At 40.3% G+C, this 24,217-nt stretch overlaps 1 protein-coding gene across 1 annotated transcript; it reads left to right on the forward strand.

Annotated features, from left to right (window-relative positions):
* Window positions 1-2,975: 2,975 nt before the first annotated feature.
* LOC139085032 (GTPase KRas-like) lies at window positions 2,976-6,568 on the forward strand. The gene is made up of 2 exons (XM_070630502.1): window positions 2,976-3,554; window positions 3,698-6,568. The coding sequence occupies exons 1-2, from the start codon at window positions 3,106-3,108 to the stop codon at window positions 3,813-3,815; spliced, it is 567 nt and encodes a 188-aa protein (XP_070486603.1). The 5' UTR covers window positions 2,976-3,105; the 3' UTR covers window positions 3,816-6,568.
* The last annotated feature ends 17,649 nt before the right edge of the window (window positions 6,569-24,217 follow it).

Genomic DNA, 24,217 nt, shown 5'->3' on the forward strand with positions numbered 1-24,217 from the left:
ATAAATGAGAAGTCGGCAGGATGAGCACTGGGGACCCAAGGTGGAGGTCTTTTTTAACCGTGTAAATAATTATTTTAGTGCATAGAGGGTGTTGAGGAAGTGCAGTTTGTGAGGATACAAAACCATTCTGGGGTGTTTTTCTGGAAAGAGGACAAGAAATGGGGCCATTGTTGGAAGAGAATATTGGATCAAGAAAAGGATCTTCTGTCCTTTCTTCCTTCCTTGCCTCCTTCCTTTCTTCCTTTCCTTCTTTCTTTCAGCACTTGGCTAATTTTAAAGTATGTCTGTTTGCTGATAGAATTATTCAGTTGGGAGGAAATTTTGATGATGTAAGAGCAGATGGATATAATCGCAACAGCAGAGTCCTGCAGTAGGTGAGAGAGTGAAGCCCAGCGCACAGTTGGGGATGAAGGAAGGCTAGCCTTAACGTGGAGCAGGAACAGTGACTTCCTTAGAATGGACGAAAGGTAGCTTGGTTGGTTGTGGGGGGAAGGGTCATGTGGATAACTTTTACGATGACTTTTATCCCCTCCTGAAGCACACTGGCTGATTGTAACAGATGGTGAGAAGTTGAAGGAGTGATGGATGTTTGAAGAGCGGGAGGAAGTGTATTAGTTCCTGTGGCTGCCATAACCGAGTACCACAAAGTGGGCGGCTTAAATCAACAGAGATGGATTCTCTTCCAGTTCTGGAGTCTAGAAGTCCAAAATCAAGGTGTCAGCGGGGCTGTGCTCCCTCTGTAACTTGTAGAGGCGTCCTTCCCTGCCTTTTCCTTGCTGACAATCCTTGGCATTCCTTGGTTTATAGATTCTTCACTCCGATCCTCTGTCGTAACACGGCATCTTCCTTCTGTGTGTCTCTCCCCTTAATGTAAAGGCACCATTCATGTCATGTAGATTAGGGGACCACCCTGCTCCTATATGATCTCATCTTATATCTGCAATGACCCTATTTCCAAATAAGGTCACGTTCTGAGACACTAGGTGTCAGGACTTCAACATATCTTTTATAGGGGGACACAATTCAACCCATAACAGGAAAATATGAAGTGGTTGGCTTGAAGAGAGAGTGAGTCATGAGGTAAGATTGTCTGGCAGCTCCGAGGATCCATTTGAAGTTTGCATTCACAAAGTTTAATAGATCTCTATCAGCTTGGTCACCTCAGACCATCATACGACAGACACAGCTGTGTTTCTTTTTTTCCTTTTGTGTTGGTTTTGCTTTTTGTTGATTTAGTTTTTGTTTTAAACTAATTGTAATAACTTTACTTTCCTGCCAGAGGACAAAAATATTACTCCTCCAAGTAGAAGCATGGCCTAGCCAAACAGCATATGCTGTTTTCTACTGAAACGGCTTTTTGCTAATAGTCTAACAGAATAAAACACGGAGAAGCTGTTTATTTTAAACTTTTATATTCTTACAAACATGAAGAGAAATTATTATTGTGTAATGCAAATATACATTTTCTGATATTAAATCAGCTACAGAGTAAATCATCTTCAAACCAGATAGATGGTTTCTTTTTTAAAACGATTCCAGTTTATAAACAAAGAAATTGCCATAGAAACCCCACTAAAATAGCTTTCCTTTAGGGTGAGATATTTAAAGGCCACCTCTGTAAAAACATCCTTCTCTGAGCTGTTTTTGAGGACAAAGGGAGAAAAGAGTTCAGTGCCTTGTTCTTGAGAACTGTCCTGCTCATTCGTAACTTAGGAGAGCTGAGAATGACCAGAGAGCGGGGACAGAGAAGAGAACTAAGCCCAACGGCAAACTTCATCTTTACAGATGAGGAGAGGTTGAGAACATCTTGCCCGTGGTTATCAAGTTACTCAGCCATGGAGGCAGGATTTGAACCCAATTCTATATGATCCTAACTTCTGTGTCTTTCCAGATTCACCACACTGCCAGTGCTTACCTGGGCCACACTGTCCCTCTCTCTGGGCATTTATGCATCATACTAGTCTATGTACATGTCTGTCACCTCTACCAGCTGGAAGCCAAATGAGGGCCAGGCCTTTACGGTGCTTATTTTTGATGTGCTCATGATACCGTGTGTCAGGGTGAGGCTGAGCTTAAGAGGTGACACAATATGGTCACTTCCCTTCCCCTTTCCCAATTGGTTTGCACGTGGCCTGAGGGACATGTGCTCAATGCTTCATGATGATCTCTTAACCTTGCCACAACTCCCAAGACCTCTCCTTCCATAAAAAGAATTTAGCCCCTGTCAACAAGTGAAATTCAGGTATATACAAACATGGGGGGTTTGATGGTTAGTTTCATGTGTCAACTTGACTGGGCCGCGGGATGCCCAGATATCAGGTTAAACATTATTTCCTAGGTTTGTCTGTGAGGGTGTTTCTGGAAGAGATTAGCATTTGAATCAATGGACTGAGTAAAGCAGATGGCTCTCCTTACTGTGGATGAGCATCATCCAATCTGTAGAAGGCCTGGATAGAATAAAAAGGAGTAGGAAGGAAGAATTCTCTTTCTCTGTCTGACTGCTAGAATATCAGTCTTCTCCTGCCCTCGGACTGGAATTTACACCATTGGCACTCCTGGTTCTCAGGCCTTTGGACTTGAACTGGGTTTCCAGCTTCCACATAGCAGATCATGGGATTTCATAGCCTCCATAATTGTGTGAGCCAATTTCTCAAAATGAATCTCTTAAGACATATATATGTCCATATCTACTATTGGTGTTGTTTCTCCTTTGTAGAACCCTAAGTAATACAGGCAGGTAGTAGTAAAAAAATAAGAGAAGGGGCCGGCCCTGTGGTGTAGTAGGTATGTTCAGCATGCTCCACGTCAGTGGTCTGGGTTCATGGGTTTGGATCCTGGGCATAGACCCACACCACTTGTCAGCCATGCTGTGGTGGCAACCCACATACAAAATGGAGGGAGATTCTAGGCAGCAGCTGCGGCAGCGGAGGCAGAGTGGCGGAGGCAGAGGCAGTGGCGGTGGTGGCGGCGCGGCGGCGGCTGCTCGGCCAGGACTCCCGGCCCCTGCCATTTTCGACTGGGAGCGAGCATGGCGCAGGCACTGAGGGCGGCGGTGGGGGCCAGAGGCTCGGCGGCTCCCAGGTGCGGGAGCAAGGCCTGCTGAAAATGACTGAATATAAACTTGTGGTAGTTGGAGCTGGTGGCGTAGGCAAGAGTGCCTTGACGATACAGCTAATTCAGAACCACTTTGTGGATGCATATGATCCTATGATAGAGGATTCCTACAGGAAACAAGTAGTAATTGACGGAGAAACCTGTCTCTTGGATATTCTCGACACTGCAGGTCAAGAGGAGTACAGTGCAATGAGGAACCAGTACATGAGGACTGGGCAGGGCTTTCTTTGTGTATTTGCCATAAATAATACTAAATCATTTGAAGATATTCACTATTATAGAGAACAAATAAAAAGAGTTAAAGACTCTGAAGATGTACCTATGGTCCTAGTAGGAAATAAATGTGATTTGCCTTCTAGAACAGTAGACACAAAACAGGCTCAGGACTTAGCAAGAAGTTATGGAATTCCTGTTATTAAAACATCAGCAAAGAGGCAAGAGCCCCGTGGCAGAGAGTGGAGGCACTGCCTAGGTGTTTTATACATTGGTGAGAGAGATCCGACAATACAGATTGAAAAAAATCAGCAAAGAAGACAAGACTCCTGGCTGTGTGAAAATTAAAAAATGCATTGTAATGTAATCTGGGTGTTGATGATGCCTTCTATACATTAGTTCGAGAAATTCGAAAACATAAAGAAAAAATGAGCAAAGATGGTAAAAAGAAGAAAAAGAAGTCAAAGACAAAGTGTATAATTATGTAAATACAATTCGTACTTTTTTCTTAAGGCATACTTAAGTAAAAGTGGTAATTTTTGTACATTACACTAAATTATTAGCATTTGTTTTAGCATTACCTAATTTTCTTTCTGCTCCATCCAAACTGTTAGCTTTTATCTTGAATGCTTATTTTAAAATGACAGTGGAAACTTTTTTTCCTCTAAGTGCCAGTATTCCCTGAGTTTTGGTTTTTGAACTAGCAATGCCTGTGAAAAAGAAACTGAATACCTGAGATTTCTGTCTTGGGGTTTTTGGTGCTTGCAGTTGATTACTTCCTTTTTTCTTACCAATTGTGAACTTTGGTGTGAAACAAATTAATGAAGCTTTCAAATCATCCCTATTCTGTGTTTTATCTAGTCGCATACATGGATTAATTACTAATTATAACTTCAGTTGAGATTTCCTGATTGGTTTTCCTGAAACATTGAGGGAACATGAATTTATGGGCTTCCTGTAGATCATCTTGTAGGCATCATGTCCTATAGTTTCAGTCGCCCTTAATGAATGTAAAGTTACACTTTTCACAAAGGTTTTTCTTCCTCTTTCCACTGCTACTTGTCATGCTCCCAAAAATACTATATTTTTTCTATAAAAAGGGAAAAAATACAAGGCAATGGAAAATATTAAAAGGCCATTTACTTTCCATATTAGATAAATTCCTATAGTACTCTGAATAGCTTTTCCTGTTAAGGCAGACCCAGTATGTAATGAGGATTATAGCAACCATTTTGGGGGCTATATTTACATGCTACTAAATTTTTGTAATAATTGAAAAAATTTTAACATGCGTAAAAAATTCTCATAGGAATTAATTATAGTCTCCCTGTGTCAGATTGCTCTTTCTTAGCATAACTTTAAATCTTTTCTTGAACTTCCGTCTTTGAAAACAGTTTTAATTCTAGTAGTGATGTTAAAGATTATTTGGGCCAGTTAGCTTAGTAGGTGTTGAAGAGACCAAGGTTGCAAGGCCAGGCCGTGTGTGAACCTTTGAGCTTCACTGAGAGTTTCACAGTATGGACTGCACCCCTGTGGGCTTCCACTGTTGTCATGCATTCGATGGTCAGAAGTGGGGACTAGGAGAGAGTGTAGATGGCTCAGCAAGATACATTCTCACTATGTGGTGGTCCTGCTGACAGATCGGGAACATCACTTTTGTTTAAAAAAAACACAACAGAACTTTTAAAAAAAATTATTTTAAATGAGATTTTGGGGTGGGGAATGGCAAGACTTTAATTCTTTTTTTAAACAGTGAAATGAAAAAGTTTCAAAATCTCTAGTATTGCCTAGTTCTCTTTACACTGGCTAAAGTAACATTTCATAAACATTTCATAAGTCTGGTCCATATTTAAGAATTTCTAATGCTTAAAAATAGATAAATTAATATTGACAAAATGATTCTTTCAATGCATTTAAAATGTTACTTATTTAAAAATATTTGAAGTGAGATGTTATGTTGAAGTGAAAATATCACTGGATTAGTAGGAAAGTGACTTAGATTCTAGTTGTCTTTCACAACTCCGATTTCACTTACTGTCCATTTCTTCATGTTAAAAGAAGTCATCTCAAAAGCTGTATCTAGCATTACAACTATGTGATTTACATGCAGTTTACATAAGGATAAACCTGATTGTCAATCTCAGCACAATCTGTAACTTTTTACCATCATCTTCACTGCCAGTCTTAGACAAAACTGTGCAAGAGGTGAAGTTTGTTTTTGAATATCCATTCTCTAGTTTCAGGACTCCTCTCTCACATTAGTGTCATCTTGCCTGCCTACCCTTCTACATGCCCTGTGACTTGAAGCTTTTTCTTTTAATACTTCTAATTCTCCTATCCTCAAGATTTATTGCTGCTTTGGATATCTCCATGAAGGCTTCCCAACAAGTCAAATCAAAATGCCTACATCTTATTTCCTCAGACTCAACATAATCTGACAGATACTATAATTGGATTTGACCTAATAGCTGATTTTCAGGTGGTAACTGTACCAATTTAATCTTGATCCTTTGAACATCATCTCTTTGCTGCCTGGTCCATTAGTGACTAAGTGGGAATTTCATACCTGCTATGAGTAGACAGAACCCTATACAGTGGAAGGAGAATTCAGTAAAGATAGTGCTGCAAGAATTCCTTAGGTAATCTACAAGTGGGACTAGCCCTAGAATGATATATTCAATTGTTTTAATACCTAAAATCTTACAATGAAAAATCCTTTAAAATTTAATTCGTAAAGCTTGCTTTTTAGCAGAACTCATTTATTCAACAAATATTTGAGTGCCTACTAGATGCCATGCACTACACAGGGCACTGGGGATGCTATGGTATCCCCAAAGAAGGGACATACTCTCTATCCTTAAGTAGTGCTTACATTCTACAGTGGTCTGTAATATCCTGGTGAGACATTTGGCACATGACCCAGAGATAACAATGCGTATTTTAGCTTTGCAAAGAAGGGATTTAGTCTTTAAGGTTTCTTCTACTTCTAAAATAATTGTTGTGCTCTGATTCCTATGTAACTGTTTAATGAAGCTACTTTATATAAATCACTCTACTTCATTGTTTTAAAGGAGTAAACTTGATTATATTGTGTTTTATTTGGCATAATTATGTGATTCTATTGGGACAGTTATAGTACACATTAAGTTGTATGTCAGCTAATAATATTAAAATTCCCAAGTGTGTAATATTCTAGTTGGTCTCTTTGTATAAGTAATTAAAATAGACTTTTAAAATTACAAAAAAAAAATGAAGGCAGATTGGCACAGATGTTGGGTCAGGGCTAATCTTCCTCTGCAAAAAAATAAGCAAAAATAAAAAAATAAGGAGACTTTGTGGGGCTTCGAGGAGACAATCCATGCAGAGAGAGAGAGTACGGCCTGGTGAGCTGTCTTTGCAAAGGCCTGGAGCAGTAGCTGGGAGAAATGGCTCCTGATACAGTCTGAGGCAGTCACGTAAACCTATCTTGACCTAACTGCTCCATAGGGATGTGCACATCTGTGTATTTGTGAATCTTAAAGAGCAGCTTGGGGCAAACACTAATGTGCTGGGATGCTCTGAAGCAGCCTAGACAGAAGGGTGTCATTATTCCCCTTTCTGTCTCCCAGTAGAGGATGAGTGGTCCCTGGGATTAGGGTTATGTCTGGGCTTCAAGTCTGGGCAGCAACCCAGGTGAGTGATGGGCAGTGGCCAAATCACTAAACCATGGATGAGGGGTAAGGACAGTGGTGACAGCAGCTGGGGCTGAACACTCAGGGCTACAAGACAAATGCAGAGAGGCAAGGGCCAGGCAAGGTGGGAGCCTAGAAATGATCCAGGGGCATGATCCAGGGCAAATCTTAACAACCAGAGGGCCTGGACTGCCCTTCCAAGGCCAGGCCCTGTTCTAAGCTTTTGAGAAATGTTAATTCATTTAATCCTCCCAACAACCCATGCACTCGATGCTGTTATTGTCTTCATCAACAGATGAGGAGACCGAGGCACAGAAAAGCCAAATGCATGGCACAAGGTCCCATAGCTAGCAGGCAGCGAGGTCGAATTCAAAGCCAGGTGTCTGGCTCCAAAATCTGTGCTCTTAGTCCTGGTGCCGTGTCGTCTGAGCAATATGAATCTGTGGCCTGAAGGCTCAGTAGTCACTTGATAAATATCTATTAAACTCTGTGCTAACCACTATCGTGGGTGCTGGGAATAAAGTAGTGATTGAGACTGAGATCTCTACTTAAACGCAAGTGAGGACAAAAATTGGTAGAAAACAATAACAAATAAGCAATAAAGTATTAGAGCTGTGCCATGTAATACGGGAGCCACAGCAGCATGTGGCCAGTGTGATGAGAGAACTCATTTTTAAATTTAATTTATATTTAAATTTTAAAATCGTTATTCAATTCAGTTACTGGGGAACTTTTAAGTCTCTTTGGAATGACTTGGGCATATGAATTTAGTTTTTCAACTGTAAATTTGATGAAATCTGAATACAGATTAACCATTTCCGATGAAAAGTTAGTGTTTACACTGAGATGTGTTGTCAATATAAAATATACCCCAGATTTCAAAGATGTAGTAGGAAACAAAGAATGCAGAATATCTCATTAATAATTTTTATATTATATGTTGAAATGATAATACTTTAGATATATTGGGTTAAGTAAAATAAGTTATTAAAATTAATTTTACTTCTTTTTTTAGAGATGACTACTAGTAACTTTAAAATTACCTATGTGGTGTGCATTCTGCTTTTTTTAGAGAGTGCCCTATTAGAGAGTGGTAGCTGTGACAAAGAGAATAGAGCGATGGGTGACATAATGGAAGGTGTTGGTTGCTAATTTATTTTTTAATTTTAATTTTATTTTATTGTGTTAAGAACATTTAATATGAGATCTGCCCTCTTAACAGGTTTTTCAAGTGCACCATATAGTATCGTCCTCTCTGTTGTGCAGCAGGTCTCTAGGACTTAGGCATCTCGCACAACTAAAACTTCAGACTCACTGATTAGCAAAGAAAGGCGTTCCCTGACCAGGAATTGAACCCAGGTCACAGTGGTGAGAACACTGAATCTCAACCACTAGACCACCAGGTTGCTAACTGAGAATGTGGTATTGGGTTGACATTAGAGGAATTTACTCAGATGAAGGAAGAATGTGCTATGTGGAGGGCAGCAGTAATGCAGGGAGCCTAAGGCAGTAATCAGTGTACCACCTGGGAGAGAGCAAGCAGGCCGGCATTGGAGCTGAGCAGGCAGAGGGGGCTGCGGCAGGAGATGTGCGATGGGAAGGCAGGGGCCAGATGAGTAGGGCCTGGCAGAGCAGAGCAAAGAGTTGAGAATCCTCTTAAATGTGATGGGAGGTCACTGGAGGGTCTCTGAATGGGGTAGTGTCATGATGTGATTTATTGAGAAGGGAGCAGCAGTGCGAGGGCAGACTGGACAGGGAAGAGGGAGCAGCTTGTTCTCTGGGAGATTCCCTGGCCAAGTAAAGGGCTGGGAACCAGGAATCGGGGCTGACATCCTCAAGTCACCCAGCAGGCACTGTTGGACCTACCGTAGCAGCATGTCCTCAGCTGTGGGCACAGGCTGGGGGGGCCCCAGAATACTTGGGTTTCACTAGGATAGAGTCTGGCACACATTAAATATTCCATGGGTGATTATTGAATTAAAAATACTGATGGTGTTAAAAAATAAACAGGCCCAAAATGGAGTCACTTATGCTAAGACCCTGTCATCAAATTGAGACTTCATATCTAACTTAATTACAGTTTCAACCCTTCCCCGGAGTGGAATCTTAAACACATCTGGAATTACCTGGTGAGCTCTAATGAGGTAATCTGCCTGAAAGACCCCTGCCATCCCTTAAAGGAAGGTGACCTCGTCACAAACAATCTGCTCTTTGCTAGTAACATCCTTGTCCCACCCCTTCTACCTATAAAAGTCTTTCATTTTGTACAGCTCTTCAGAATTCCTTTCTATCTTCTGGATGGGATGGGACATTGCCTGATTCATGAATCATTGAATAAAGTCAACAAGATCTTTAAAACATACTCAGCTGAATTTAGTTTTTTAACAATAACATTGTTTTTTTTGTTTTGTTTTTGTTTTTTGCTGAGGAAGATTGGCCTTGAGCTAACATCCGCTGCCAATCTTCCTCTTTTTTTGTGTGTAAGCTGCTGCCACAGCATGGCCACTGACAGACAAGTGGTGTAGGTCTGTACCCAGGAACCAAACCTGGGCTGCCAAAGTGGAGCACACTGAACTTAACCGCTAGGCAACTGGGGCTCGCCCAACAACGGTAACATTGTTTTTGTCAGAGAAAAACAGGCAAATTCTCATGTCAAGGTTATCCCACTTCTCCTTCATCCCATTTGGGAATGTTTTAGCAGTGGCTTCCTAAACGTAATCAACCTTAAACCTTGGTGTGGAGATGCTGCTAATGGTCACCCAGGAGTAAGAGGCTGACAGCTAGTGGCTGAATTCTCCTGGTTCTGGGCTTCAGTGGACTTTTGCAAGAGTATAGCTAGAGAGTATTATGCAGCAGGGGACAAGGCAAATCCTACTCTTGATAGGGGAGGGGGTGACGACAGGATGAGTGCTGATTTGGGATCGTAGGCTTGCAGTAGCATGGAATTTAACACATTTGCTTTTCCTCAGTAGGAAGCAACATGGTGTGGAGGCGACAGAACGCTGCCCTGGAGACCAGGACTGTTGGTCTGGCTTGGCCATTCTCTAGAGTGACCTAGGGCAAAGCACTTGGTTTCCTGGGCCTTGGGTGCTGTTGGGATTAACTAGTTTCCATCTCCTTAAAATCCTCTGATGCATTTTGCCTGCATCGGTTGGATGTGTGAATCAAAGACTTAGAGAATCCTACAATGTCTAATTTATTTCATCACTTTCCCCCTTGGACTATCGGATTGCCACATAAACTGTGTCTGTCTGAAGACTGTTAGTTCTGGACAATTTACATCTCATTTGAACAAATCTTTCCAGTCCAACAGCAGAAATTAATCTCTGAAATTTCATAATTGCTGCAAAGTGGGCTTAACTTTATGTCCTCACAATAGGTAGCAGGCTAAAAGCATTGTAAACAGTCTCTGGTATGCAACCAAAATATTTACTTAGGATCCAGAGGGGTAAATGGATATCCCAGAGTCTAATTACCAGTAGGGTGGAAAGGAGTCACCCAGACCACAACTTTATAAATTATGAAGGCCAGTCAGATGTTACAATAAAAGGTAAAGGGGCAGTGAACTTATTAGTGTTTTCAGAATGAATTTATTTTTTTCTCGCTGATCTTGTCTTCAAGTCAGAGGGAGGTTTGAGAAATCAGATATTTTTTAAGCTGGTTAAGGCTTTAGAATCTAGTGTAGGGAAATGAGCCCAAGGTTGTGTCAACTCTGATTTGGTATTGCAGCCTTCTCGGGCTCTCATGAGGGGTCCTGAAAAATCTTGTTGGTAGAGATGGAATGCTATGCGTTTCGTAGCAGAGGCTTGTGAGCTACATCCTACAAAGAAATGGTTTTAGATACTTTCAATAGAAAAAAAGGAATATATAAAGTGAAACCCCACCTATTATCATTACCTGCTTGAGTCCATAGTGCTAACGTATTTAGAGCAAGTGCCTAAAGAATCATGTCTAAATCCCACCATAAAATTAAATCTGAATTGAAAGCCAAAAGAACAAAAAATCTGGCTCTAAGAGGCAAATGAGGAATGCACTCTCCTTTATATTGTCTAAAAAGGCTAAGGTGACCAGGTAAAGGAAACGGAGATTTTCCATGTTAAAAATGCACCTTTCTTAAAATAATAAAAGTATTTGCAAACATATGTACCATTCTTTGTTTCAACAAATATTTACTGAGGACTTATAACATGCCAGGAACTGCTCAAGGTGTTGGGCCCAGTTCTAGTTTTTGGATATGCTGAGAGACACATACGAGACAATATAATGGATCAAAGAAATCTATGAGATCATATTAATTTAGGCATCTTATACATAGAGCCTATTGAATGCCCAGAACTTCTTTTACTTGTGTAGCTGAAGAATACATAAAATGTAACATGCTTCCACTCAAGAGACCTATTGTCTAGCTGTGGAAGTAGGATGCACTTATATGAAAAATGATAGACTAATTCAGGACAATGTACAGTTGTCCCTTGGTATCTGCTGGGGGTTGGTTCCAGGACCTCTGGACTCAAAAATCTGTAGCTGCTCAAGTCCCTTATTTAAAATGGCATAGCATTTGCATATAACCTACACACATCCTCTCGTATTCTTTAAATCATCTCTAGATCACTTATGGTAGCTAATGCAATGTAAATGCTACGTAAATATTTGTTATACTGTATAGTTTAGGGGATAATGATAAGAAAAAAATGTCTGTACATTTTTGGTACCAAGGCAACCACCGGCCTTTCCATCTGAGGTTGGTTGAATCCACCGATGGGGAGCCCGAGAGTACGGAGGGCGGACTGTATAAGCAAATGCGATGATCTGAGAAAATTAATAATTCTCACACTTGGATGGCATTCAAGACATTTTGTGAGGGAGCTTGGTAGGAAAACCTTCAGGAAATAAATAAATGGGGTTCTGTTGTTTGAAAGAAGTGGAGAATGTGGATACTAGGTGAAATATGGAAGGACATTCATGGATTTGCTCGTTTTTGTAGCCTGCGAGGAGATGGCATGGAGAGACTGCTATTCAGGAAGGGGTTAGAGAGGAGGCAGAGGACATAGACAACAGTCATTCTATGGAAATTAACTACAGCCAAAACTTAGCAGAGGGAGATAAACAAGTGTCTTTCTGTGTTTAAAGGAGGAGGTGATGGGGTGAAAACTTCAAATACATTTGCCAAGATGGCCTGATGGGGCCCTTGACCACTGCTTGGCAACTGTCCCCCACCGTGGTGGGCCAAGGACTCTCTTCTCACAGGGCACATTCTAAAAAGGAGACTTTAAAATTTGATTTTGCTCTCTTCTCATGCTGATTGAGCATTCAGTATGTGTTTACAGGTAAATAATTGACATATTTGCTCTTTTTATCTCAGAATATTTTGTCCAGTTGTTTCTGCGCCTGTGCTTGTTTGCTTTCTTCCAAGTTGTTACCGCAGCACTGTCTGGCTTTGAAGACCATTCAAGTCACAATGGGAAATGATTGTGAGTTTTATTCTTCCTTAAGGGAACATTCTGGTGGATCTTCCTGCTCTCACAATGGAGGTGGCATTTCTAATATTAGATATGGTTGTTATTTAGAAGCATCAGTAAGGAACCTAAGCCATACAGTTTGCGATGCAAAGCATCCCAAAGTGGAGTTAAACAAATTCTGCCTGCCAGGAGTGTACAACTCCAAATCATGACTGAAATTATTCAGTGACCATTAGCTCATCGCTATGATATTACTGTATAATTTCAACTATTACACGTTATCAGAAAAAGCAATATTTTGCAATGTGGTGTCCAGAGCTATACATGGCATCCTGGTTTCAACATACTTCATTGAAAGCTGACATCAGAACCACTCAACACGTTCCATCAAATGATTATATATAAAGCCCATTTTGCATATTTTGCCAAGTTTCTCCCTTTCATGAAGTATCTATATCCACAACTTTTCTTGGCCAGATGTATCAGCTTACATTTTTCTGTCCTGATATCACTTTATCATAGATCTACAATCCTATCTTTCTTATGCATATATATTTTATAATGTCTCTATCCTTGTTGAAAAATAACAATCTTTAATTAATAAGTATAAAAAGGCCCCCTTGGTAGGTTACCCAAGAACGTGTGCCTCACATGGTAAACATACTCAGTTTTCACTTTGGTAGAAAAAAGGTGACCCTCAATTTAAGGATCTACTTGACCACTTTTTTGAACCAGCATCCAGCACTCTCGAACATTCATGGCAGTTCAAAGACTGGTAATAGTTTCTGAGACTGTAGTCCAACATCTCTGACTGTAAGGAAACCCACTCTGATTATTCAGCAATACTATTACAAAGCTGAAAATGAAAACATTGGGAATGGTATTTAGAGATGCATATTGTATTTACTATATACAAGGGAATATGGGCAATATGTATATATAGGCATGCGTGTGTATGCATATATGTATATGTATGTGTCTACATATATATAGATATACATACATACATATGTATCATCAGCCTTCTTAGAAGAAAACTGGGAAAAGCAAGAAGAGAGTCAGGAGAGAGAGTAGAAAAAAAGGAGAAGAATAAAAACTAGAAGGGTTGGGGCTGGCCCCGTGGTGCAGTGGTTAAGTTCGCGTGCTCTGCTTCAGCGGCCCGGGGTTGGCCAGTTTGGATCCTGGGTGTGGACCTACATACCACTCATCATGCCATGCCATGGTGGCATCCCACAAACAAAATAGAGGAAGACGGGCACAGTTGTTAGCTCAGCCACAATCTTCCTCAAGCAAAAAGAGGAAGATTGGGGCGTTGGCCCGGGGGCACAGGAGTTAAGTTCACACATTCCACTTTGGTGGCCCAGAGTTCGCCAGTTCAGATCCCGGGTGTGGACATGGCACTGCTTGGCAAGCCATGCTGTGGTAGGCATCCTGCAGATAACATGGAGGAAGATGGGTATGGATGTTACCTCAGGGCCAGTCTTCCTCAGCAAAAAAGAGAAGGATTGGCAGCAGACGTTAGCTCAGGGCTAATCTTCCTCAAAAAAAAAAAAAAGAGGAAGATTGGTCACAGATGTTGGCTCAGCGCCAATCTTCTTCACCATGCTCCCCCCCCAAAAAAATATAGAAAGGTTTAAGGTGCATCAGTGACAGCTTTTAGAAATGACAATGGGAAAATGAGAAGTCATAGCATTCACAGAGAAGACAGCCTGTGACAAAGAGGAACGATAGAAATACTCTCTGCATTTGGAAATGAAAACGGCTATGAAAAACTGTCTGCACTTCAGTTGTCCTTGAAGGCACCATCCTAGGAATGGGAAGGAAGCAGCAATGAGATGGACAAGAAGACAAACAAACAGACAAACAAAAACAGCCCACTAGGGCCTCAGTAGCTCCTGATGGTCTGCTCTCAGCCATCCCAGACTCCAGGGGAAATATAATCTGTTACTACCAATGTGCTTCATGGAGGCACAGCAAGCAGTAAAACAGGAGAAAAACACAACAAAGGGGGATTATAAAGAGTGTGAAAGGAAGGACTGTAAATAGTAGAATGCCAGTTTGTACTATTTCAATGTGGGCGTGGTGCAGCAGAGCACAGTAACACACTATGGGCCCCATTGTATTTTGGAAGCATATGGACAGTTAGCCGAATGGCTACACTTCCATATCTCTTACCCAGCCATGTTGAAATGAAAAGTGAAAGCAAATTTAGATTTATCTACTCTGAATAACACTTGTTACTTATCTATTGATAAAATAAGAGAATTTCGTTTTACTCGCAATGCTTTACTCTCTCCTCCTTCACTGTTGCTTTGTTCTTTCTTTGGCAACCTTTCTAACTTTGAGCAGCTTGGACCTCTGCCTTTTCTTCCATCAATTTCCTTCAGTATCCTTTCACTGCCATTTAGTAAATCTTGTCTATTATTACATCACCTTTACTTCCATCTCTTCTCTCACTCCCACTTCCTTTCCTCAAATTCTGCCAGTTGTGCTTTTCTTGCATAATTGTCAGGACTATTATATTCAGTTCTGTAACCATAAGCAAATCTCCTCTGTGTGTTACGCGTAGGTTGATTCTGAAAACTGAAAATCGATAGTGCTTACATTACCATGAACATGTATATATTTTTCACGGCTTAGCGAATATTGGTGTAAACCTTAAGAGAGAAAAATAAAAGGATTTATAGAAGGGAAAGAAAAGGAAAATCTTGATTGAGCAGTGTGATATTAGTTCAAGTACCTTGTATAATATTGAGACTCAGAAAGGGCAGTCATTAAAATTCTTTACTGACTCCATGTCATTCATCTAAAGCTTTTAAAAAGAGCCATATCCATCACTTGCCTACGCTAGAGCACCTCAGTTTTACAATCATGATTCTCAGGAATCTCAGGAAGAAGGGTGTTTTGAAATGGCTATTAGGCTTATTTATTTTTTTTTAGAAAGATTTTCATTTTTTTTCCTTTTTCTCCCCAAAACCCCCCAGTACATAGTTGTATATTCTTCGTTGTGGGTCCTTCTAGTTGTGGCATGCGGGACGCTGCCTCAGCGTGGTTTGATGAGCAGTGCCATGTCCGCGCCCAGGATTCAAACCAACGAAACATTGGGCCGCCTGCAGCGGAGCGCACGAACTTAACCACTTGTCCACGGGGCCAGGCCCCCATTAGGCTTATTTTTAAAAGCAGAATATTTGACTTTCATACCTAACTGTGTTTATCTTCCAGAGAATGGATTCAGTGCTTCTAACTGAGACAATATATAAGAAGACTGGATGTAGGTTGTGAAAATTGCAAAGATAGATACTGAGATACATCAGTGTGGCTTTTCCAATCAGTTTCTGTACACTGTTTGAGAGTTAAGCCATGGTGAGAGTTTTGTGTTCTCTACGCTCGACTCCGGGCAGTCAGCAGTGCCTGGGGGAAGAGCATCTGAGTCCAAGCAGAAGAGGAGAGGCTGCCTTTCCTTTCATGTCTTGGACTTCAGTCTCCACCAAGAGAAAGTCTTTGATAGCTGAATAAATTCATTATTTTTTCAGAGTTATTGCACCTTTGCTTTTTGTTTACAGGGAGTAAACTAGTGCATGCAAAAAGGCTTGTATTTCCCCCTTATTCTTTTATCTTGTAAAGGTTTTGAATTAATGTAACCTAACATCCTCAGCTTACCTGCCTCACTCACGCAACGATTTCTGAGGAAAGCCAATGACATCACTCCCTCAACCTGGCCATATCTGGTGCATCACGGATGAGTGCCAATACCCATCACAATTGGGATCTTGGGTGCAAACGAGATCAATTGCCAACTTATCAGAAAAGGTTTTTTGGAGGGTGAGATAGATATTGGGAAGCTCACAGAATTTGTAGTAAGTTTAAAAAATTATTTCTAAGAAACAGGAGGATAGGGACAGCCGACTGTTTCAGATAGTCTCTAACTGGTCCTGGGAATTTATGTCATATCTTCCTAATTTGAATACCAGGTGGAATTTCTGGCTTCCTGTGGCTGCTACTAAAAACACTCACAGTGGAAAGTCTAAACAAACAGGAAGGAGTTTGGGTGCAGGGCAACCAAAGTCAGCAAAATCCAGTACAGTACTTGCCCCAAGGGCTGCCTAACTCTGGGCTCACCGGAAGCCCATAAAGTGGTCTGGAACAAATGCTCCGCTCAACAGGGATAATGATCACTGTGGAATGCAATCAGACCTTTTGTCTTACAAAGTTGAAATGTGGTTCGCACAGGGTCAGTAGTTTATTTGGGGTTCTGTAAGTTGAAAAGCACACAAAAAGTAGGCAATTAGCAAAAACCACGAGGTAGAAGAAAGTGTGCCTGAGCAGAAGTTATGACATAGATCTGCAGAGAGAAGTTAGTACCACCAAGACAAGGATTCCTTTAATCGCGAGCACAAACGTAGAAGAGGGAGCATTGGAAATCTTATACTGAGGCAAAACAAGGTACTCTGGTTTCTGGAGCTGTTTGTTTCATGAATGACCTTCCCATTCTTGATCTTTCATGAAACATGAGTCTTCCTATATCCTTTATTTTCTGTCTTCTTAAAATAATCTCTTTATTTTAAGTAGGTAAAAAGCTAAACTCTTCCAACAAATGAATTAAAAAATAGAGTAGCTTACAACAGATAGACACGTATATCTTGCATATGTAAAGGTCCAGGCGAGCTTTCCTTCACCGAGAGGAGGCATCTTTGTGAACTTTAACATGAGACTTCCAGGGTTGTTCTAGTAATTTCCATTCCAGATAGAAGAAAGGAAAGGGAAGAATGAGGTCCTTAAAAGCATTTTTTTTTAGAGGACCTGAAAGTTCCCCCAATCAATTCTACTCATATCCCAATGGTGAGAACTTAGTCAGATGATCACATCTATTCACAAGGGAGGCTGGGAAGTTTTGTCTCTAGCTGGGCAGTCATGTGTCTAGGCAGAAGAGGGGAATAGATTTGGTGTAGAAAGAGGATGACAGCTTATCCCATTTCCTGAGGAGATTTGAGCATGTCTCTGTTCCTAATGAACCCTACCTTTCTTAGAAAGCTATATCTGATGCATGAACACCCTTAAGGAGAAAACAAAAGGGTTATCATTTTTTTTTGGTGAGGAAGATAGGCCCTGAGCTAACATCTGTTGCTGATTTTCCTCTTTTTGCTTGAGGAAGATTGTCGCTGAACTAACATCTGTGCCAAACTTCCTTTATTTTATATGTGGGACATCGCCACAACACGGCTTGATGAGTAGTGTGTCGGTCCATGCCCAGGATCAAAACTGGCAAACCCTAGGCCGCCAAAGAAGCGCATGCGAACTTAACCACTATACCACTGGGTCAGCCCCGAAATGGGTTATTTTGTAGATGGACAAATGTAACCATCGTCCTAACTTAAACAGATTAATATATGATAGTATTCTCATTATTATGCCACCCCATTTCCCAAGTCCTACCTCCATGATTCAGTCTGTCACCCACCAATTGCCCAGAGGAACTCAAGGGACGTTTCCAAAGCATTTAACTGTTCCTCCAAATTGGCTTTTTTCTTTTTTGTTGTGTTAAGAGATGCAATTGCCAACCACCCTGAACCAACCCAAACCATACCCCAAGAGTGATACCTGCGTGGAGGGGAGAAAAGTGCCCAAGAGATGACCTTTGCCTCATTTTTAATGCTAAGATCTCCTCTCCAGGAGGAGCTTAGGCCTTATTACCACAGCCTGCAGTGTATGTGGAAGCGTATTTTCTCACTGAGCCTGTGCAAGCGAATACCCACCACTTCCTTTTGAATATTCATTCTCCATCTGAAACAAAAGGTCCCTGCTGTCCCATACTCAGAGAAAACCACAACCTTGGAAACGATTCCATGTGTTCTCCTATTTGCTGTGAACAAACTCTACTTTGTGTGACAACTACTTCTGGTGGGGACAGTCTGATTGTAACTCGCCAGGAAGCGAACCCACTTTGGTTTGATAACAAGTCTACAGAACAGATTGCTAACCAAAAAAATGTTTGGTGCTTAACCTTGATCTCCTTTTTAGGGCCTATGCACCCATCCTGCAGTTTCCAGAAATACCCGCTGCTGAAGGCTCTCAGCTCTTCCCTCACCGAGAATCACCCTTATCTGAAGGAACTGCTCTGCCCCAGTTTATGTCCCACCCTCACATCCCCACCAGGGGCCTGCCTATAGCCAATGACATGGAACAACCCTGAAAGACCCTCTTAGGTCCAGAACGCCATATGTGATTGATTAGCTGAGGCTTTAGCTGCCATCACATTGTGAGTCAGGCTTTCCCCTTCCCGGCCCTGCCTTCCTCTCTTACTAACAGATGTATCCCCGAGATCACCCTCCCAATAAGCCTTTTGCCTGCAAATCTCTGTCTCAGAGTCTGTTTTCAAGGAACCCAGACTGAGACATGATGTGATATGGAAGAGATTTTATAAGAATTTGATCAATAAAGGGTGAACTATAAGAAAATTTCAACATGATGCAGTAATTTGGTTACAATTTTTGGATATATTTTAAATCTTGCTTTAAGTTAGAATTCTATTCAAAGTCAAACGTTGAGGAGAAACCATGGGAGGTCATCTGATTTCATGATTACCAAATTCAAAAGCTTTGTCATCACAAATATAGGAGTGTAACCCTCAAATATCCAAGCACAAATTCTTGAAACACTGTGGAATTCTTCATGTTACACCATGAAAAATGTATTGCAAATGGGAGATGTGTTAGGTATAAAATAATAAGAAAGAGGAAGTACCTGTGTTTCATTATATATGCAGGAAAAAAACCTAGAAAATTTCCTGAATGCTTCTGAATAGTCAAATAACAACAGCGATCAGAAAACGGGGGGTAAAAAAATCACTTAGACAAAAAATTTCTTGGGCTTTTTATGCCAAAATGTATTTATTAGAACTAGCAGCCTCTAAAATCTTTCCTTTACACTATCTTTAGGAAAAGGAATGATTAATGAAGATTTTGTGGAAAATCACATACATTCAAATCTCATGTTTGAAATCTACATAAATTTATTTTCAAATGTATATGAAAAAGGCAATTTAAAACTGAAGAACTTCTATATTTCATAGTGTTAAATATTTCTGTATCATATCTATTATGGTAAATGAAATTCAGATCTTACATTGGTTTTTTATCTTTCCTAGGGCAACCATGAGAAAATGTCAATCTTCCAGCATTAAAAAACTTATCCATCTGGTTATCAGATGTTCAATATTATTTACTCTCAACCCAGGAAACACATGTTCATTATATTTAGCTACCAAAATGTGCTAATTCAGTGAGAAAAATATTCCAAGTAATGAATACAAAATGTAACTAAATATTTGGTAGCTAGTAACTAATGCTAAGTTCTAGCAGTCTGAGAATGAGGTGAAAATGAAGGACATTACAAATCATTCTTATTTTCCGATGAGTTTAATTTCCAACAAATGCATCTGGACAATTTCTTTTGATCCATTCAGGTAGGTTTTTGCTTTTTGTTTTGGAAAAGGAGGAGCAGCCCCAAAAAGCAGAAACAATAAATATGAAAATCAGTCTAAATGGTTTCTAAACTATAGTCATCTGGTTACGAGTTCTCAAATATTTCAATTTTAAAAATCACACTTTGTTCTGACAAATTTAGAGGGTTTGTGTGATTGCTGTTTGTTTTATCATATGTTTTAGCATAGGATGCTTCTCTTGTTTTAATGACCTGTGGTTATGAATCCCTTGTCTTCACACACCTGTATATACTTGTTATTTCTTCATTGTAAGCAAATTTGAATATTGCTTCCAGTCACCGCAATTTCATCCTTTTACTCCTTTTGGATACTGAATTCCCTTTCCTCAAACTAGTGAATTCCCAAAAAAGGCCACAATGGATCCTGATGCATCTTTGAATCTGACTCTGATAAGCAAGCATTAAAAACACGTGGGGTAATAATACCGTTGATGTTATTTTGCATGTGTAAACATTGGTCATGAGAAACAGGGAAAGATTATTATGATAGATCATGTGCCTATTAATGTTAGCGAAAAAGTAGAGATACGTAATCTAGGCAATTGATTCTTGATGACCCTGCTCTGGGCTATTCCCTGGGCCCTGCATGAGGCTGCAAATTGTCACGGAAAAGGGATTCTGCAATTGGACGTAATGCCTGCCTTTCTTTGTCTTTACCTACTCAACAGATACCAGACTTTGACCTTAAAATTAGGTGTCCTGTATTCTAGCCTTCCTGCCTTACTTACCACCATGTCTTAGAGCTCACTGCTTGTCAGTTTAACTCTGGCTTAATCTCGGGGCATTATTCTGCCCTCAGGATAGCTCTGATGGGTTCAGCCTGGGGTGTCCAGGCCCCATCATCCCCTCAGCATGAATTCAGTCAAGTTAAGTATCAATAATATCAAAAGTGTTCATAATCTTAGAGAAATGATTAGGGAAATTATGACGAAGAGGTCTCAGGGATGCTAACATTCCTTCCCTTTGTCAACTCAGCATCTCTTAGAAAAGCAACTGATCTACAGTTGACAATGCCTTATCTTGTCAATAGATTGAAATTCAGTTGAGGATGAATACCTTTCATATGGGTATCTACAACCAGAGAGTTCTGGTTTCTTTATAGACTGCAGTTTTCAGAGCTCTGCATCCAGATCTATACTGCTGTGGACTCAGAGCCGCTGGCAAATGTATCTGCTAAGCTCAGCTCTGAAATTTGTCCCGGCACATGTGGGTGTTTACTATTGATAGGTGCCCTTGAATGGATGAAGACTAGTGTCATTGGGTCCCAGTTAGTGTCTCTAGAAACCAGGTAGGAGACTGTGTGTTCAATGCCCATGCTCTGGACTAGTTTTTGATCTGGAACAATAGTAACCTCAATTTGATTATTTTTCTTCCCTCTGTGGTAAGTGGATGTTATGATAGTCTGAAATAAAGTTCTAACTTTTCTTGTGGTATAACTTAAAACGAACAAGAACACAGCTAAAGTTTTGAGCAGATGATTCTAAAAATAAACAGGAAGTATTGTTTTTATAAAGGATTAGAAATTGAGTGAATTAATGTAAGCCACATCAGTGAGTTAGTGAAAGGGTTGAGAAGAGATTCCATGTTTTATGGTATCTGGTTTGGTTCTTAGACTTCTTGTCGACTGTCTCACTGTGTGTTCTTGGAAAAATCACTTCCCATATATTCATTTTATGGGAAAATTACATTGAATCCATCTTATAAATGTACTAAGAGGAATCCAAACTCCCCGGAGGGTTGGGCCAGCGTCTGTTTTCACTTGCTTGCACATGCTTTGCTTCCTCTCGTAATTGAAGAGGACATTCCTGATGACTTACTATCTGTGCATGTTTCAAAATACCAACCCAAGGCAAAGTCCTTTTCTCCTTAACCCACAAAACTCATAGAGACCCTCATTCATGGACTAGGTCCTAGGGATCCTGGTAAAGAGATTCTGAGGGTTATTCTGCACATAAAAGGCTTCAGACTTCAGTCCTCTGTCCCTTCAAAGATTTCCATTTCGCCTTCAATTCTGAATATTTCCATAAAAAGACTCCAGTACTTGCAAATAGTTTTTAACTGATTCAGTTCCACTGGTCATTCCAAGCCGCACCTGTGGACAGCAACGGGGGAAGAGCTGGAGAGGAGAGCCCCCAGGGAAGAGGGGCAGACATGACTTTCCTACATCAGAGTGTCAAGAGGTTTTATTTCTTGTTCTTGATTTTTCTGCTTTGAAACTACTGCTTCCAAGTACTAGCTTCAACTTCAGCCCAGGTAGAGACGTGGAAATTCCCATTTTGATGTGATCTCTGTGAATGCGTCAGAGTGAAATGGGCCAGGAAGTTGTGGGGGTCATCTACCTAGACTCATGGTGATGACTTGAGAGGAACAGAGGAGACACTTCTGAGTCTCCCGGGAGGCCCAGAGTGATGCTGCTGGTGGTTCAAGTCAACTTACCTTTTAGTTCCACCTGATATTCCCACATGGACCTACTCACGGAAATACTGCTAAGTCAACGTTTGTCTCTATTTCACTGGGTTCTAGAGTTGAGGTGCAGGAATGAGAGAAGCTGAGGAAGTTGGATTCCAGAGTCTCCACTACCATTCGAACTATAAAAATCCTGATTTAATCAGGATTTATCCCTATGATTTCTTTGGGAAAACAAACACCACACTAAGTTCTTCACTCAGGTTTTCATAGACAAGACAGAACACTTTTATTTTTAAGTAGAATTTTCAACATAGCTAGAATAACAGGGAAATACACATACATGTTTCACTTTTACAATTTCTTGTCACGTAGAATAGTTGATCAGAATATGTGGCAAGGAACAGAGCTCTATCTTCCTTGACATTATCATCATGGCCCGAAAGAGATGTTTAAGTAAAGTATCATCAAAAACATGGACCACATCAAAAATATGAGTCTTAGAGGCCCCACACCTAATTAGCGTGCTGAAGCTAATGGTACTGATTACAGCATGCCTGTAGTTTCTTTCAAATTATTCCAAAAATGATATACTGGGTGAAATATACAAGCTATTAAAAATGAAAAGCAAGCAGGCAACTGGAAACTAAAGTGCTAACGTGCCACTTTAAGTGGGAACCGTGATCAACTGGAGTAGAGGCACAGAAAATAAAGGGTAAGACAAGGGATTATGAGCATGAAGGACATTCCAAACGGGTGTCTTCAGAGCCCTAATGAGAACTATTTTGCTCCTTCTCCACTCTCTCCCATCACTCCATCATTCTTGGGCTATTTCCAGGTTCACTGAGATTCAGCAAAAGCAACATTACCAGTAAAAACTCACTGATATTGACAATATCCCCCAAATGAAACATACAGATTGATACATGGGGCTGGGTTAAAGCCAAAATTAGTTTGTCTGATATTTCATAGCTAGAGCACAAACTGGACTGATTCATGTCTGTGTTTTGGAGATGGAGTTTTTCATGATCAACTAACTGATTCATTTTATTGTATTGTGCCACAAAATGAATAATCTGTTTTTGTTTTAACATACATGATAGGCCTTGAGAATCTAGTCTTTCCTCTTTAATACCAATACTCAAAATATACAATGTCCCAATGGACAAAAAAGAAAAGATAGTGCTGAAGATATGATAAGTAATTATACTGATATCTAAGGTTATTTTCATTTAAATAAGAAGTGGTTAACTTCATTTACTCCAAATATTTTTCAAAAACAAGTGACACTACTTCACAACTGAAGCCTGAAGGAGGGGAAACATTCTCTCTCACCACTCCTCATCATAATCACTCACTTCCCTTAATCACCACAAGGCAAATTAGTCACAAAGAAAATAGTCAGTGTTTAAGCTATAGAATGAGAGGCATTCAGGTGCCAAAAAGGTAAAGCCAAAGAAGTGGGAAGAAGCAAAGGGAAATTTGGCTCATTGGTCATTCTCTTTGTATGTATTCTGATTGTATATGTTGATTGAGAAGATTTTGCTAATACCTGTGAATAAACTAACACTTCTTGCTAAAACCTACATAGATAAACAAGGATATCAGGCAGCATTCTCATGAATTAGCTTGAGTTTGGGAATAAATGGTATGGACGGAGACAGCAAACAGTTATTTACTACGGCAGCTGTAGAGAGGGTCAGTAGAGTGTGTGTTTAGGCTTACGCAGTGGTGCTTATATACCTTTCTCCTGGAGGCATTCACTCACCAGCTAAATATAAGTTGATCTGCTGGCTTGAATGGAAGGGGAAAGGACTATAAAAATACATTTTTATATTATGCACCTTTAGGGTG

Source organism: Equus przewalskii, chromosome 8 (genome assembly GCF_037783145.1).
Source record: "Equus przewalskii isolate Varuska chromosome 8, EquPr2, whole genome shotgun sequence".
In the NCBI taxonomy this organism is placed as follows: Eukaryota; Metazoa; Chordata; class Mammalia; order Perissodactyla; family Equidae; genus Equus; species Equus przewalskii.